The sequence below is a fragment of the Culex quinquefasciatus genome, chromosome 2 (assembly GCF_015732765.1).
Source record: "Culex quinquefasciatus strain JHB chromosome 2, VPISU_Cqui_1.0_pri_paternal, whole genome shotgun sequence".
In the NCBI taxonomy this organism is placed as follows: Eukaryota; Metazoa; Arthropoda; class Insecta; order Diptera; family Culicidae; genus Culex; species Culex quinquefasciatus.
In genome coordinates, this window is record NC_051862.1 from 1,861,891 (window position 1) to 1,876,707 (window position 14,817).

Genomic DNA, 14,817 nt, shown 5'->3' on the forward strand with positions numbered 1-14,817 from the left:
CCATAATTTTCTGCTTTGCCTTCCCGGTGCTTCGCACGCCTCTGAAATATTTCAGTGAAATGTTTTTCATTTTTGGTAAACTCATATTTTTATTTAATTTAATTGTTTTGGCATTGACTACAGCGTCCAAACCAATTTGAAATGAAAGTTGATGTTAGAATTCATCAAATAACACAGTTTTGACAAATATTATCCAAACTAAAATGAGGCTGAGGTGTCTGGGTTAATGTTTCCTTCGAGAAAAAAAAATCACATTCGAGTTTTAATAAACCAGCATTATTTTGTTAAGCTGGAGAAAAAAGGGGAATTTTCATACCAATTCTCCCTTTTTTCTCAAATTTGGGAGTTTAGGTGTTAAAATCAGAAATAAACTAGAGTAAATGAAAAGGCAATTTTGTGTTTGCGATATTAAAAGCAAAATTTTTAAAATGAAAATATCACTTTTTTCAACCATTTAACATCAGCCAAAGTTTTTTGCACCGATAGTTTTGTTGCACAAATTTTAGTATTTTGAAAACTATGGGAAACATCGATACAATTTTGGATTCACACCCTAAAATACTATACACAGAATTATTTACAACAAAATTTTACTATTATTACAACAAGATTGCTGTAGGGTTGGGTCCGTAAAGTTGACATTTTTCAAGTAAAAAAGTCAACAATTTTTTTGAAAAATCTTTACCATAAGTCTTACAGATAGATGGTCTGGCAACACTGTCTTGTGATATCGTGGCTTAATCTTAAATAACCGTTTTAATGTTATGCACAAGGTTCCGTCCTATTGATAAATTACCTCAGAAATGTAATCATTTTTGTGATGTTTCTTCTGGAATATCCATTCTATTTTTTCTGATAAACTGGCAACCCTGAATAGTTTAAATCAGGTGTGTTTAACTGAAGTTTTTGTTGTTGTATGATTTCGAGTGTAGTTTTAAAATGGTCCTATGCGCTATGGGTTTTTTAGTGAAGTGTATTTCAGTGTATTCAAGTGTATTTCAAGAACATTTTGTAATTAGGATTTTGATGTTTTACAAATCTCGAAAAATTTTCCCTGCTTTTCAAATCAACTTGCAACATCAACATCCAACAACTTGTTCATGTAAAATATACTTGTATATTTATCGGAAGCGTCTACGGCAAAAATATGATTACCGTCCGGTGGAAGCTCATCCACCACCATCAGAGAACAAGAAGTAGAAGAAGAAGCGGTCCACTAACTGACTGCTGTTGCTGTTTTTCCACCATCAGAAATCATCGTCCTCACACTTGTGTCCATCCTCCTCCCAGACTCCCACCAAAGCCGGAGGAACGAACGTGAAACGAGTTGGCTTTCCGATAAGTCCAGCTTGCCAGCCCCGTCGCTGGTGTATTGACGAACCCCACGTGGAGCTCCCTCTCATACCCCTCCCCTCCCAAAAGGGGTGGGTGAAAAAGTCGCGCGCTTTTTCCCGAAAGATGTGCACTCACTCTCCCTCACTTCTGCGCTGGACTGCTGCAGTCGCCTGCTACGATGCGGATGGGATGAGAGCCAGCTCTGATGAGCACCATTCGCGATGAGCAAATGTGGAATGAAGGTTTGTGTCGGTGTGTTACACCATATCTATCCGCATTATAATCGCCGTAATGATATAAGGTGTGGGTGTTTTAAATTCAGTTACCCCGGAGCACCTCCCCACGCTCACATTTCTGTCCAGCAGCGTGGATTTTTTCGATCCGTGGATTAACGAGGAACGTCGGTTGGACATTGAAATTACGGTTCGGCCAAGGAGAAGGAGAGCGAGCGAGCGATACACGTGGAATGTCGTGCTCATATCGAGGATGAGCAAGAAACGGTTGATTACGATCAACTGAACTGTTATGGGGTGGGGGCGTTTGCAGTGGCTACTTGGATGGACGTCAAAAGTTGAAACATCGAGAAGTTGCCGCTGTGGATAAAGAGTCAAATTTGCTTTAAATGTGGCAAAATTTTAGCTAAATTTTCAAACTGAAAATTTCAAAAATATCGCTGTTCTAATTCAAAGTCCAAAGTCAAGTGTTGGAAGCCTGGGTTGTCGAGGACGCTCAAAAGTTGACTCCCCTGATACACATTTATGAAACATGTTCGTGTTGACCCCCCTCCACTCAAAGTATCCTCCAGAAGAGTTATCCTTCAACTTTTTTTTGTTGTTCCTCTTGGACGCGCACCCGCCTGAAAGTAGGCAACCGCTGTAACGTGGCGGCATTCTTTTTTTTATCGCGAAACCCGCGGTGTCGATTTTTCCGTTGTCGGATGGTGTGACGGCTATATTTCTCGTTTCGCGACGCCTACGAGACCGGACAGTGGCCAAGGACCGAGTGCGCCCCGTCAGGGTGTTGCCCCGTTCGATGCTCATAATAACGTATGCAATGCTAATGCTTTATTACGATGACTTTTTTCACGCTTGGGAAGGTTGGATTCGTTTTTTTTTATTTCGCGAGCGCCAAATGGGTGGTGCCAGCGACGTTGTCTGGTGAAATTTCTGTTGAAGGAAATGACCATCCCGAGGGGGTCAACGATTGGGTAGGTGGACGTATTTTGAGCTGATTGTGTCGAAAATAGGAAAATTATTTTAAAAATTTAGAATTCGTCGTGAAAAAATCAAATTATTGTTAAAAAAATCCACCCAAAAAATCATACCTTGAAGGCCTGTTCTGCTGACTTGAAATAATACAGTCATCCTTTATGTTCAGTACAGTTTACAGGACAGTCCATGCTTGAAAAAAGCATGGAAAATCGATAATTGGACAAAATGATTAACTTTTACCTTCATTCAAAAGCTTTTTTGTCATCTTTCGAGTGTTGCATCGACCGAAAGAAGATAAACATTGAGCCATGAAATCCACAAATTTGGAACAACAATGCAATGCAAAAAAAACTTTAAAACAAAATTTTAACTTCATAACTTCAAGAATTGAAGCGAATGAAACTCAAACTTTGCCATGCTATTATTAATTGTTCGATTTTTGTGAATTAATCAGTTAAATTTTGGTGTGCCACAGTTGTTTCAGAGAACATCATACAAATATCTGTATAAAACATACTAGAATAATTGAGAAAACTGTAATAGTAGTTTATTAAAAATAATCAAAATTGGGATTTTTCCAGAACGAATTCTACATTAAACGAGGCTTTAACGCAAAAAAACATTATTGTATATTTTTTTCAGGGCAGTTACTGAGCAGCAGTTCACGTTCATTGCAAAAAATTACATCAATTTTGTGAGAGTTTGTAGAATTAATTATCAGCTGAATTTACGAGTCCGTCCTCTTTATTTTACTGAGATTTTCGAAATTTATTTTGTTATAATATCTCCAAAACGAAGAACACCCTTAAGGACAAATTTATTAAAAATAAAATTAGTAAAATCAGTTTGTTGACATGATTTTCTGCAAATATTTAGGCAACATTCCTTTTGTAGCAGTTTTTTTTTATATTTTTTTTTATTTTCTGATAATTCCAGAATATCATAAAACATTTCAAAATGCCTAACAAATTTCATTCCAGCATGTGTTGTTTACTAATCCGAATTGGATAAAAAACCTGATTTAATACCAATTTGTTTAGCTTTTTGAATAACGTTCTTTTACACCCTTTTTGAAAGATTGTTTTAAAAGAAAAAAAAAAACAAATTTAAAATTTCAATCCTAGTTTTTAATATTTTGAAGCAAACAGTATCACTAATGTTTTTTGCCTTTTGTATGCTTCTACCGATAATTTACAAAATATCACTGAAATTATGAAATTATTCTTTCCCGTAAGTTTTGGTCTTTTTCCGATTTGTGATCCCAAAATTCAAAAATTAGCATAATGTCTAATTGTGCCCAACTGGATTTAAAGTACAAAAATATACGTTGTATAAGGTATCCAAAATAGTTGACAGTCAATTGTAACAGTAGTTTATGCAACAAGTTGCAAAAAGAGGATTTTTTCAGCACGAATCGTACATTTATCCAACGAGTTTCACCGAGTTGGATAAATACGAAGAGTGCTGGGAAAATCAAGTTTTGCAACGAGTTTCATACAAATTTTTTTGCAATTCCAAAAAACACACACTGAGTGAAATTTTATGTCAAATTTTCATGTATTTTGTAAATAAATCGTTTAAATCAATTTTTTTTGAAAAGTGTTACTTTTCGAAACAAGTGCTGAAAAGTTCAACTTTTCAGCACCCATTTCAGTAGAACTTTTCAGCATTTATTTTGAAAAGTGTTGCTATTCGATTCTGTTATTTTTGGTACAGAAAAATAGGCTATTTCGTCGTTCAAGAATGACAGAAAAAGTAAGTAGTTTCACGACGGAATTGCAAAAAAGGTTTTTTTTTCTATGAATATTTAAAATTTAATTTTTCCCCCTTTTTCTGGAACATTTTTTAACAACACGTTGACATAAAATTTGCATCACAAAATTAACAAAAATCTAAATTTGTAATGCAATGTTTACTGCTTAAAAGCGGCTGCTAAAAATCTTATGAAGTGTTTCGCGTCATTTCACGGTATTTAAAAAAAATGACGGGCAATGGCAAATTACACAGAATACACGGTTTCCGTAAAATCGTCAAAAAATCACTAGTCATGAATCTTGATCTTGAAAAGTATTATTTGACGATACAGGTGCTGAAAAGTGCAACTAGATAAACAGTAACAATATTCAAGAGAGCTGAAATATATATATTTTTTTTAAATAATCAGTCTTAATTTGTCATTATAATAAAAAAAAATCTGTGACCGTCCTAAGGCAGTCTTAATAATTTATTTTCAAATGTTTTTTGCCTTTCTCCAGAAAAGAAAAAAAACTCAGAATCAACTGACAGATCACCGATATGCAAAAGAATTATCAACAAAAAATCATCACAATTTGTATTTTAATATTCCAACAACATTTTTTTTTAAATTCATTTTTTTGGTATTATCCAGACTGAATTAGGTTTTGAATTGGTCTTGAGAGTTTTACTGGGAAATTCTTGCAATTTTTCTCGTTTTACTTTTTTCATGAATTGCCATGGAAAATTTATTTTTAAGTTGATATTTCTACACAACTTCAGTAGAATAGTATGCATAAATAGTAATTCAAATCCATTTGGGGCCATTTTTTAGAGCAAGCACATAAAGGAACACAACAACTGAGATTCAGAGACTTTTAATCATAAACATTGAAGAATCTTGGGAACAACGGGAAGTAACGATAATTTTTGTTATACCAGTGGATTAACTTAATCTATCAATTTGGTCAAGAATGTATAATGAAATGATCCTGCCAGATCTAGTCCGTGAGCCAAATATAAATAAAATTAATTCATCAAATCACATTTGGTCCTCGAGTCGTACTTTTAGATCCTTTTATTCATTTTATTTCCAGCATGTATTCATGCCTACCCTCATGTTACAAAACTCATAAAAAAACCTAGAAATAAAGAGTCCGAAAAAAACGAAAAAAACCTCCAAAATAAATTCGTACCGTCAAGCCTCACAGTGGCCTCGCGATGATGCAACCTCCGATGAATCAGAAATCATCATCGTCAAACCATCACATCAGACTCCTCATCGCGAATGAGACAAAGGCGTGGGGGTTGGAAGGAGCGAGCACAATTCTCGTCATTCAAATATAGATTGAAATTGTCGATTCTGTGTTAATTATTTGATTTAATTATTGCATTTTTTGTGTTGCAAGTTCCAGCGTGGCACGCTGAGGGTTGGCTTCTTTTTTATGCGACTTCCTCAGTCCAGCAGGTGCAATCGAACCTCGAAACATCATTCATTATTATCGTTACTTTCGCGTTCGCGTTTTGCGCTGCACGGCAAGATTTTTTTCTGCACTCCCTCGATTTTTCGATCAACGCGAATCTCACAGAGCAATAGACGGTTTTTTTTCGGCGAGGGTTCCGTCCATCCCCCCGTTTATCTCTGCTGTCCAATGTGGATGCATTCAGTCGTTGATGAATCGAAATCGCATCGCGAGTGAGCAAAAAAAAAAGAGTGCCAAACCCTATAGATCAAGTTACCTGGGCTGACTGATGCAGCCTACTTGACACAATGCAGTCAGAAATTATTTGCTGTTTGCATCATTCACTCATCATCAGCGACGTCGTCGGCGTTCAACGTTCTACCTGGTTCTAGTAGGCTATGAACAGCGCGCGGCAGGACAGACAGTTCCTCTTCCTCGAAAACAAAACGTGACAGGGAAATTGCAGTTGGCCATGCATCCAGCGAGGACGAATGAACGAACGAGTTCGGGCTAAATTGTGACGCAAATTTGATTCTAATTTGCAGTAATTTAGTGAAAATGTTTGAACAATTAGAAGCTTTGTTTCGGGCTAATGAAAGAATTACGTTACATGGGAGGCGTTTTTTCACGGTTGCATTTTTTAGCTGCATGACATTTTCGATTGTTGTTTGACTTTCACTTTTGGCGAATCGATTATAATTTGACTAATGAGCTCAAGCTGTAATTCGATTTTGAAAAAAAGTCTACTTGGCAGAACAATTGCATTACAAAAATACATTTTAACACACAAACACTTTGAAACACAAGTGACAAGATAATCCCGGTAGAACCATTAGCTTGATTTATATTTCATTTTAGCTTCGAGTTTTTTGTTTGACTTTGTTGTAACGTGGCAAATCGACACATGTCAATCAATAAAAATGGTTCTTCAAAACGAGCTAATTGAACCACTTTGCTTGAAGGGTTGTTGTTATTTCTGTCAGGGTTAAATAAGAGAAAGCATTATTTCTTGACAAATTTTGATGAAGAAAATAAACATATTCAATTTATTTAAGTTCATGATTGACTAACCAATTATTTTAAATGTTATTCAATAAATTCAGATCGGAATATTTTGTTCGAAACGTACACAAATTTTTAAAGTATATTTTTAAATTGAAGAAATACAACAATTACAAAAAATGGCGGTTAACATATTTCAATATATTTTAAAATAAATCGCTCTATTTCAAATCAAATTGAAAACTTTGTGACCATTTTAAGCGTATTTGCACAATTAATCTTTCTGTACGGAAAATGCTTTCCAATGTAACCATTTTAACCACTTCTTGTGTCACTTTTCCGTCTCTCCTCTCTTTACTCATTATAACATGAAATTAAACCATTTTTTCCCCGCGTTCAATATAATTAAACATAATTGTGACTAATTACCAGTTTTGAAATTTGTCAATTTTAATTTCCGTTGGCTTAATTGCGACATTTACGATTTTCTACGCGCGTTCGTCGTCGTTCGTCGTTCATGGCCTGCTACTGGCCTGCGAACCGACGAACGAAACGTGAGCTCGATTCTTCCGGCGTCAAACGAATCAGCACCGTCATGGCCTGCTCGATTCTCAATTCCTTCCGTCGTCATCGCCGTCAACACCGTCGTCTTTTTTAACCTTTTTTCCTTTTCTCGAACTTTTTCCCCCCCGCAGGACCGTGAAAGAAGTGATAATTGCAGCCGATCAAACAGTCCGGTCGTGCTGGACGAGCTGAACCGGTGTGCCGCCACTACGAAGGTGGCCGCCGCCCTCCGCAGCCGGGAGAAAATGTCCCCGCTGTCCCTGCCAACCCCGGGCGGTTCGCCGAGTTCGGCCGCGGCCGCTGCCGCTGCTGCAGCCGCCGCCTCCGCCCAACTGCACCTAAACGGAACCAGTGAGTAGTACATATCGAGTTCAAAGAACGCCACCTTGCCCCAGTTGCCCCCGCTAACCTTCCTCCCATATTTCCTCTCTTCCCTCCCCCAAAAACAGTGCAAGACATGCTGAATCTGCAGAAGCTCCAAAGTCTCGCCCAGCTGACCAGTCTGCCCGGGTTGGGACTGCCGACGGGGGGCATTCCGTCGGCACTGTTGGCCAACAACTCGCCGCTGAATCTCAGCCTCGGAGCGCAAGCTCATTCGCTCGCGGCGGCGGCCACTCCACAGCCCCTGCCGGCGGCCGCTGCCGCGCAGATGCCACAGTTGATACTGGCCTCGGGGCAGATTGTGCAGGGCATCCAGGGAGCCCAGCTGTTGATACCGACGTCGCAAGGTGAGTTTTGAGGGGCGAGTGGGGATCTAGTAGTCTGTGACCTTTGAGATGAGTAAAACATCAAAATTTTCTTGACATTTGGAAGCGAAACTGTGTCAAAATGAAACCTTTTTTTGATTGATTAGTAATATAACAGGCACATAGTATCATCATAAATTTTTGAAACATTTTTAATGACTGCATCTATGATGCATCATGTTTGTACTTTTCTGTTTAAAGCATATAATTAATAATTGTTTGAAATTTAGGCTGATACAATTTTTTTTTAAGTTTTCAGGGAAAATAAGATTCTAATTAACAGAAAACAATTTCGAATGCATCTTTCGGCGTTGATTATGAACCTTAACGTGTTCCAGCTCTTTTAAATAAATTTCGATTTTTTTGGTGTAATTCCGTTAAACAATACAATGTACCACAAAAAGTGGAACTGTTGTCAATAGTGGATATTGTGTTGCAATTGCAATGCAATTTTATTTTTTTTTTTCATTGCAAAAGTATGAAATATTGGCTATGTGCAAGATATTGGCTGTAACTCAATGGAAAATCATTCAATCTTTATAAAATTATAGTGTTTTGGAATTTATAGCTATCCATTGCAATCTTATAACCGGTGAGGAATTCCCCCCTGGGAGGGAATTTGGTTATTCTTGGGGGGGAATGAGTATGCCATAGGAATTCTTTGTTTTGAACGTTTTTGCTGAAAACTAAAAAAAATCTAGGGCACTTTTATCAAAGTTCAATGCTTATAATTATTTTTAAATTTCTTGTGAAATATGTGAATTTCCTTGCCATTTTTTTCGGTTTTATTTTTGAAAATGTCTTAAATATAACGTGCAAAAACTTTAAAATTATTAATGTTTTTTCCAAGGAATAAATTTCTCTGAATTTTTAATATTGTTAAACATGAAGAGTTCTTGAATATTTTTGTTCTTGTTTTCAAAAATAAGCTGTACTAAATGTCTGTGATACAGAATTCATCGACATTCTTTCAAACACGAGCAGTGCATTTTTTATAATTTCCTCGAGTTCTGTTTTTCTGGTTATGAGCCAATTTTAATATTTTTTGTAAATATTTTTCTTCAAGATTTGTTGGCTGTTGAAATTTTTCTTTAGACATTTGCATTCCATTGACCATGAGCAGGTTATGAAAAATTGTTGAAACAAATCACACTTAGAAGACCCGGGAGGTGGAGTCTTGTCGCAAAAAGAACGATACACGCCTGTGAATCCGTTGACGAAACCGCAAGGTTTAAGAGGGCCACATTATAAGGTTTTCCTCAGTTCAAAATTGATTGTCAATGATTGTTCTTTTCAAATTCCTTACAAAACATATTTATTAAATAAAAGATCAAATTTTGACTTGTGAAAACCTTGTGTTGTGCTTGTATTTACAGGACCTTTCCAATAAAAACACTAGAAATGTTTTCGTGAAAACACTAACAACGATATTATTCGTAAAAGCAAACTTGACATTTCGTAAACTTTTAAACGTTTAACAAAAATATTTTAAATTCCCAAATTCCAAACTAATCTAAATAATTCCTAGACAGTTTTTGTTATACCATGGTGTCATATTGGTAAAGTATACGGATTTTGGCTCAGCAAGAGTTGGTAGCCTTAAAAGTTTCAGTCGGATTAAAAAATACAAAAGTTAAAATTCTATAAAAAATACCGATTTCGTAGCGAATTGCTCTACATTTAAATGGCGCCATTCAATTGTTTTCGGTACGAAATTTAAAAAAATCAAATTTCAAGGCCTACTGCGCTTCAACGCAATATATTGTATGAATATATTGTAAAATGGATTGGTTGGTGAAAAATTTGCTTAGCAATACAGGACTTTTATTGAATTTAATGTAAAAAAAAACTACCATCAACCGCATGCAACAGTCAGTTTTACAATAAGCGCTCATCCAAAGAGAATATTTTTTAATCATTTTTAAATTTCGAACTCAAAACGTCAAAAAATCTTCAATTTTGCTTTCCCAAAAAATGATTTTTTGTTAAGTTTACTCTTAGGAAAATTCATTCTAAAAATGAGGAGTGAGGTGTTCATTCTAAAATGGGGAGTTATTGAGTTATGAACAATTTTTAACAATTTTGAACGCTTTTAATTTTTTGATTTATCATTTTTTCTGATTATTTAACAAATTTGAAAGTAGGAGTAAATTGCATCGGAAGTCAAACAATTATCAGAAAATTAACTGCATTCACGTTTCCCACCCCAAAATAACACGTGTTTCCAACGCGTAGTATTTCGATACTATTTTACGCCAAACGCGTGCCAAACCAATTTCGCTCATGTATATTTCTCAATCATCGCATTTACGCAGCCATCCTCACCCCTCAAAAATAACATATTAACACTTTCTCTTTCTCTCTCTCTCTCTCTCGTTCCCCCACCCACCCCCAAATTGGGTGGCATTTTGCGAAAATTTCATTCACAGGAATCGCCACCCAAACCATCCTGACGATTCCCGTGGGGCAACAGGTGATTTCCAGCGCGAGCAGCAGCGACAATTTATTGCAGTGTTTAAATTTTAATACCGTCGCTGCCGCAGCCGCCGCCGCCAGTTCCAGCTCGTCCTCGTTTGGTGATCTGGTTGTGGGTGGTGGCCATCAGAACCATCAACAGCATCAGCAGCAGCATCCCGCGCTCAACCATCACCATCTGCCGGGGTTGAACCACTTGAACCATCACCATCTGAACCACCTGAACCAGCAATCGCCAAATGCCGCAATCGCGAGCCAACAGCTGTTGACGAATCCACTGGCGTTGGCCGCAGCCGCAGCCGCCAGCAGTAACCACTTGAACCACCTGAACCACCTGAATCAGCAACATCAGCAAAACCAGCATCTCCAGCAACAGCAGCAGCAGCATCACCACCAGCAACAACAACAACAGGCCAAACAGCAACTCCAGCAGCACTTTGCCGACAAGGTCAAAAACTTGTCCACGCACGAAAAAACGCCCTCGGAACGGTCCACGCCGGAGATGCGCATCAAGCTGGAATCGCCAAAGGTCGCTTCCCCGTCGAGGTCACACCAATCAAGTCAGCAGCAGCAGCAACTTAAACGGAGCAGCATGTCCCCGGCAGGGATTGCACCGTGCTCGGGAAGTAACGGAAGCATCACTGGGGCAAGTGGCGCCAGCAGCAATGGCAGTGGTGGGGCGAGTAATAGTGCAGGGGGAGGAGGAGGAGGAGGGCCGTCGTCGAATGTGGGGTTGATACAGGTCAGAAACTTGACCAGTCCACAGCATCAGATGCAGCAAATTCAGCTTCAGCAGCAGCAGCTTTCGCCCGCGGACGGGGCCATCAGTAGGTGAGTGTGTATGTGGCCAAAACCATGATGAAACGTGAGTTTGATTATTTTTATTACCAAATATTTTCAAAAAAAAAATATAATAATCATTTCAGAGCAAGTTTTGCGTTTGTATTTTTCCTGTATTTTGATAATGGAACATTCCTCGAAAAAAAAAATCAAAATTATTGTTATGGTAATATTGATTTTTTTTTTTCAAGCATTTTGAGAACGATAACACTATTTTTTAGAAATTCTAAAAGAATCTCAAAACTATATATTTTTGAAAAATTCTAGAGATTTTAGTTGTTTAAAATATGGGAATCGAAATTTTTGAATTACATATTACGAAAGTTATGATACTTTTTTTATGAAAATACTTAAAATTTTCACATGATTTTGTATTTTTAAAATGTTTCTAAAAATCTTAATCATTTGATAACACGTAGTCTCCAGAAATTTTTGATTTTAATCAAAAATGATTTTTCGCGACATCATTGAAGAAGGGAGGGGGGGGGGGGGGAGAGCGACAAAAACTTTAAATAAAATTTGTACCAGCCTAATTTTTGATATAAAAGTTCAAAATTTGTGAAGAGAACAAAACAACCATATTGGATAACAAAATTCCAAAATAATAGTAATTGTGGTAATTTTAAATCTGGGAATCTTTCCATGTTTTAAATCTTGTAAAATGGTAAATAAAATCTCTTAGAATGGGTAAATTTATATTTTCCAATTATTCCACGTAAAATAAGGTAGAATTACATTTCATCCTTCGAAATTATTTGTTTTTTTCTGTGTAGTTTACAATTTGTAACAGTTATACAGTCCTAACCCGAAGTTTCGATTTGAATCATGGACAAAAATCTATGTTTTCCGCATACTTTATTTTCTTGCTTTACTTACTTTTGCCTGGCTGGGTTTAAAATTTCAAAATATTTTTGAATTTTTGGGGCTATATTTGAGCAAACTGACCCCAAACATTCGATTTTCCGAAATCTGATTCGATTATTCAAAAAGTGTTTTTTTTTGTTAGGATTTCAATTGAAGTTGGACTGACATATCTTTTCTGCCCAAAGATTGCCTTATTTATCCTCATTTTTTTTAAATAATGAAATTGAATTGAAATTGGCCTTATTGATATGAAATTATTTTGCATTAATTTTCATTCTCAATCAATTCAAGTGTTATTTTGTTTTTAAAATTCTAAGTTTATCATAAAACTTCTAATTATCGAAAAACACCCTTATTTATTCTCTGTGTCGAATTTTATGACATTTAAAAAAATACAGAAATTTACTTTTTATTGAAAAATGGGTGTCGAATGATCGCAATTTCTAAAATGTAGGATATTTTTTTCAAAAAATCGTAGCTTCCATAAATTTGAAAAAAAAAAAAATTTAAACCATACAATCACTATTAAACCGTAGAAAATTTCTGCCTTCAATTGACACCAACACAGAAAAAAATTGATTATTGTTTGATATTCCGTAGCCAATCGATTTCAAAATGTAGCAAATCTTTGGATACCCCTTTTGCAAAATCTTAAGAACGACGTTTTTTTATGCATTAATACGAAGTTTTGATAAATATTTTTTGTCTAAAACTTCATGGAATTACTTTTCAAGTTTAAGAGACTTTCTCAATTAACTACCATTAATAATGTTTTTTAAAAATACAGAGAAAATACTTTGAATTTGTAGCTTAATTCATATCGGATTCATAACGCTATAATTCTAAAAACATTGGATGATTTTTTCTAGAATAATGAACCTTGATTGCCATATACTCGAAATTAAGTCATGGGTACCCCCGGTATTGCATCCCTCATATGCTTCGTAATCCAGATCAGGGCATGATCGTACTTTTTTTTTGTTTTTGTTTAAAATGATTTCAAATTATGTTATGATGAAACACTTACATTCTTTATTGAAATTTTCACCCTCAACAGGATAACTACATCGAACGGTGAAATAACCGTCACGAAATCTCAACCTCCTCAAACCCCACCTCTTCACCCCTCGTGCTCGTCCTCTTCATCTTCTTCCTCCTCATCATCCTCCTCGTCATGCTCAGTACAAAAAACGCATCCCTCCTCGATGCACTTCAATCCATCCATTTCACCCCAACATCCCCTGCACCACCCTTCCCACCTCCACAACCTCTCCCTCCATCCATCATCAAGTCGAGATCAACAGCAACATCAGCAACAACAACAACTCTTGGTGCCATCATCGTCGTCATCGCTGACCTCGACCACGGTCACAGCATCCGGATCATCCGGTTTGTCTACCACCGGTCCAGATCACCTGCAGCAACTCCAGCACCAACAACAACACAAACCGTCCACGTCGACCACGTGTTCACCGTCCACATCCGGCACCACTCCGGGAATCATCTCCCTCACGATGGACGACGTAGAGCAGAAGATTTCCCCCCACGCCCTGCACCCCCTTCCTTCGACATCCTCGTCTTCTTCCGCGGGGACCTCTCTCAAGCGGCACCGGAGTTTGACGCCACCGCCGAGGAAGCTTAGCCCGGGAGGGTCTTCCGTTCATCAGTTGTCCCTCCACGAGGAGGATGGTGACGATGAGGACGGTGGGCGGGATTGCGACCGGGAGCGGGACTGCGACGAGGACGGGCAGTCCACGGCGAATGAGCTCGAAGATTCTCCAAGTAAGCCCCCGAAGGTTTCCGTTTGCATTCCGATTTTAACACATTACTACTCCAATACACAAAAAACACAATTCGAAACATAAACTCTTTCTTTTACGGTTAGAAATTATCAATTATACATAACTTCAAAATTTTTGTTCAATCTTTTTATTTTCAAATGAGCAATTCTCTACAAAACCGGCCGATTTCGACCATTTTTATTTTTTGTATTTTTTGATTTGGCTCAAACTTTGTGGGGGCCTTCCCTATGACCAAAGAAGCCATTTTGCATCATTAGTTTGTCCATATAAATTTCCATACAAATTTGGCAGCTGTTCATACAAAAATGGTACGTAAATACGAAAATCTGTAATTTTGAAGGAATTTTTGATCAATTCGGTGTCTTCGGCAAAGTTGTAGGTATTGTTAAGGACTATTTAGAAAAATAGGTACACGGAAAAAAATTTCCCGATTTTTTATTAACTTTTTCACAAAAACTCAAATTCAAAATACGTATTTTTGATTTTCGAGATTTTTGATATGTTATAGGGGACAAATCCGCAACTTTTGAGCTATAGAGAAACATGGTCAAAATCTGCCGCCCAAGTTATGATTTTTTGAAACTGGTGATTTTGGAAAAATCGATTTTTCACATTAAATTTTTTGACCTCATTTTTAATGCAAAATTGAATTTGCAATCGAAAAGCTTTATTTTTTGATAAAGGGCTCCGTTTTCAGATATAGCCACCGAAAGTTTATTTATATTTGCAGTTTTTCAATTTTAAAAATAGTGACCATGAGTGACCATTTCTAAAATATTTT

The 14,817-nt window shown here is 36.9% G+C and overlaps 1 protein-coding gene across 7 annotated transcripts in view; it reads left to right on the top strand.

Annotated features, from left to right (window-relative positions):
* Window positions 1-14,817, top strand: part of LOC6034560 (AF4/FMR2 family member lilli) — a 187,142-nt gene that overhangs the window by 162,960 nt on the left and 9,365 nt on the right. For 4 of the 7 annotated variants that reach the window (XM_038252543.1, XM_038252542.1, XM_038252545.1 and 1 more), the window contains exons 3-6: window positions 7,441-7,660; window positions 7,759-8,037; window positions 10,485-11,361; window positions 13,292-14,016. In XM_038252543.1, the coding sequence (XP_038108471.1) occupies window positions 7,441-7,660; window positions 7,759-8,037; window positions 10,485-11,361; window positions 13,292-14,016 (2,101 nt within the window). Of the gene's footprint in view, window positions 1-7,440; window positions 7,661-7,758; window positions 8,038-10,484; window positions 11,362-13,291; window positions 14,031-14,817 lie in introns of all 7 variants that reach the window. The other 3 variants (XR_005277123.1, XR_005277122.1, XR_005277124.1) reach the window with 1 other exon arrangement.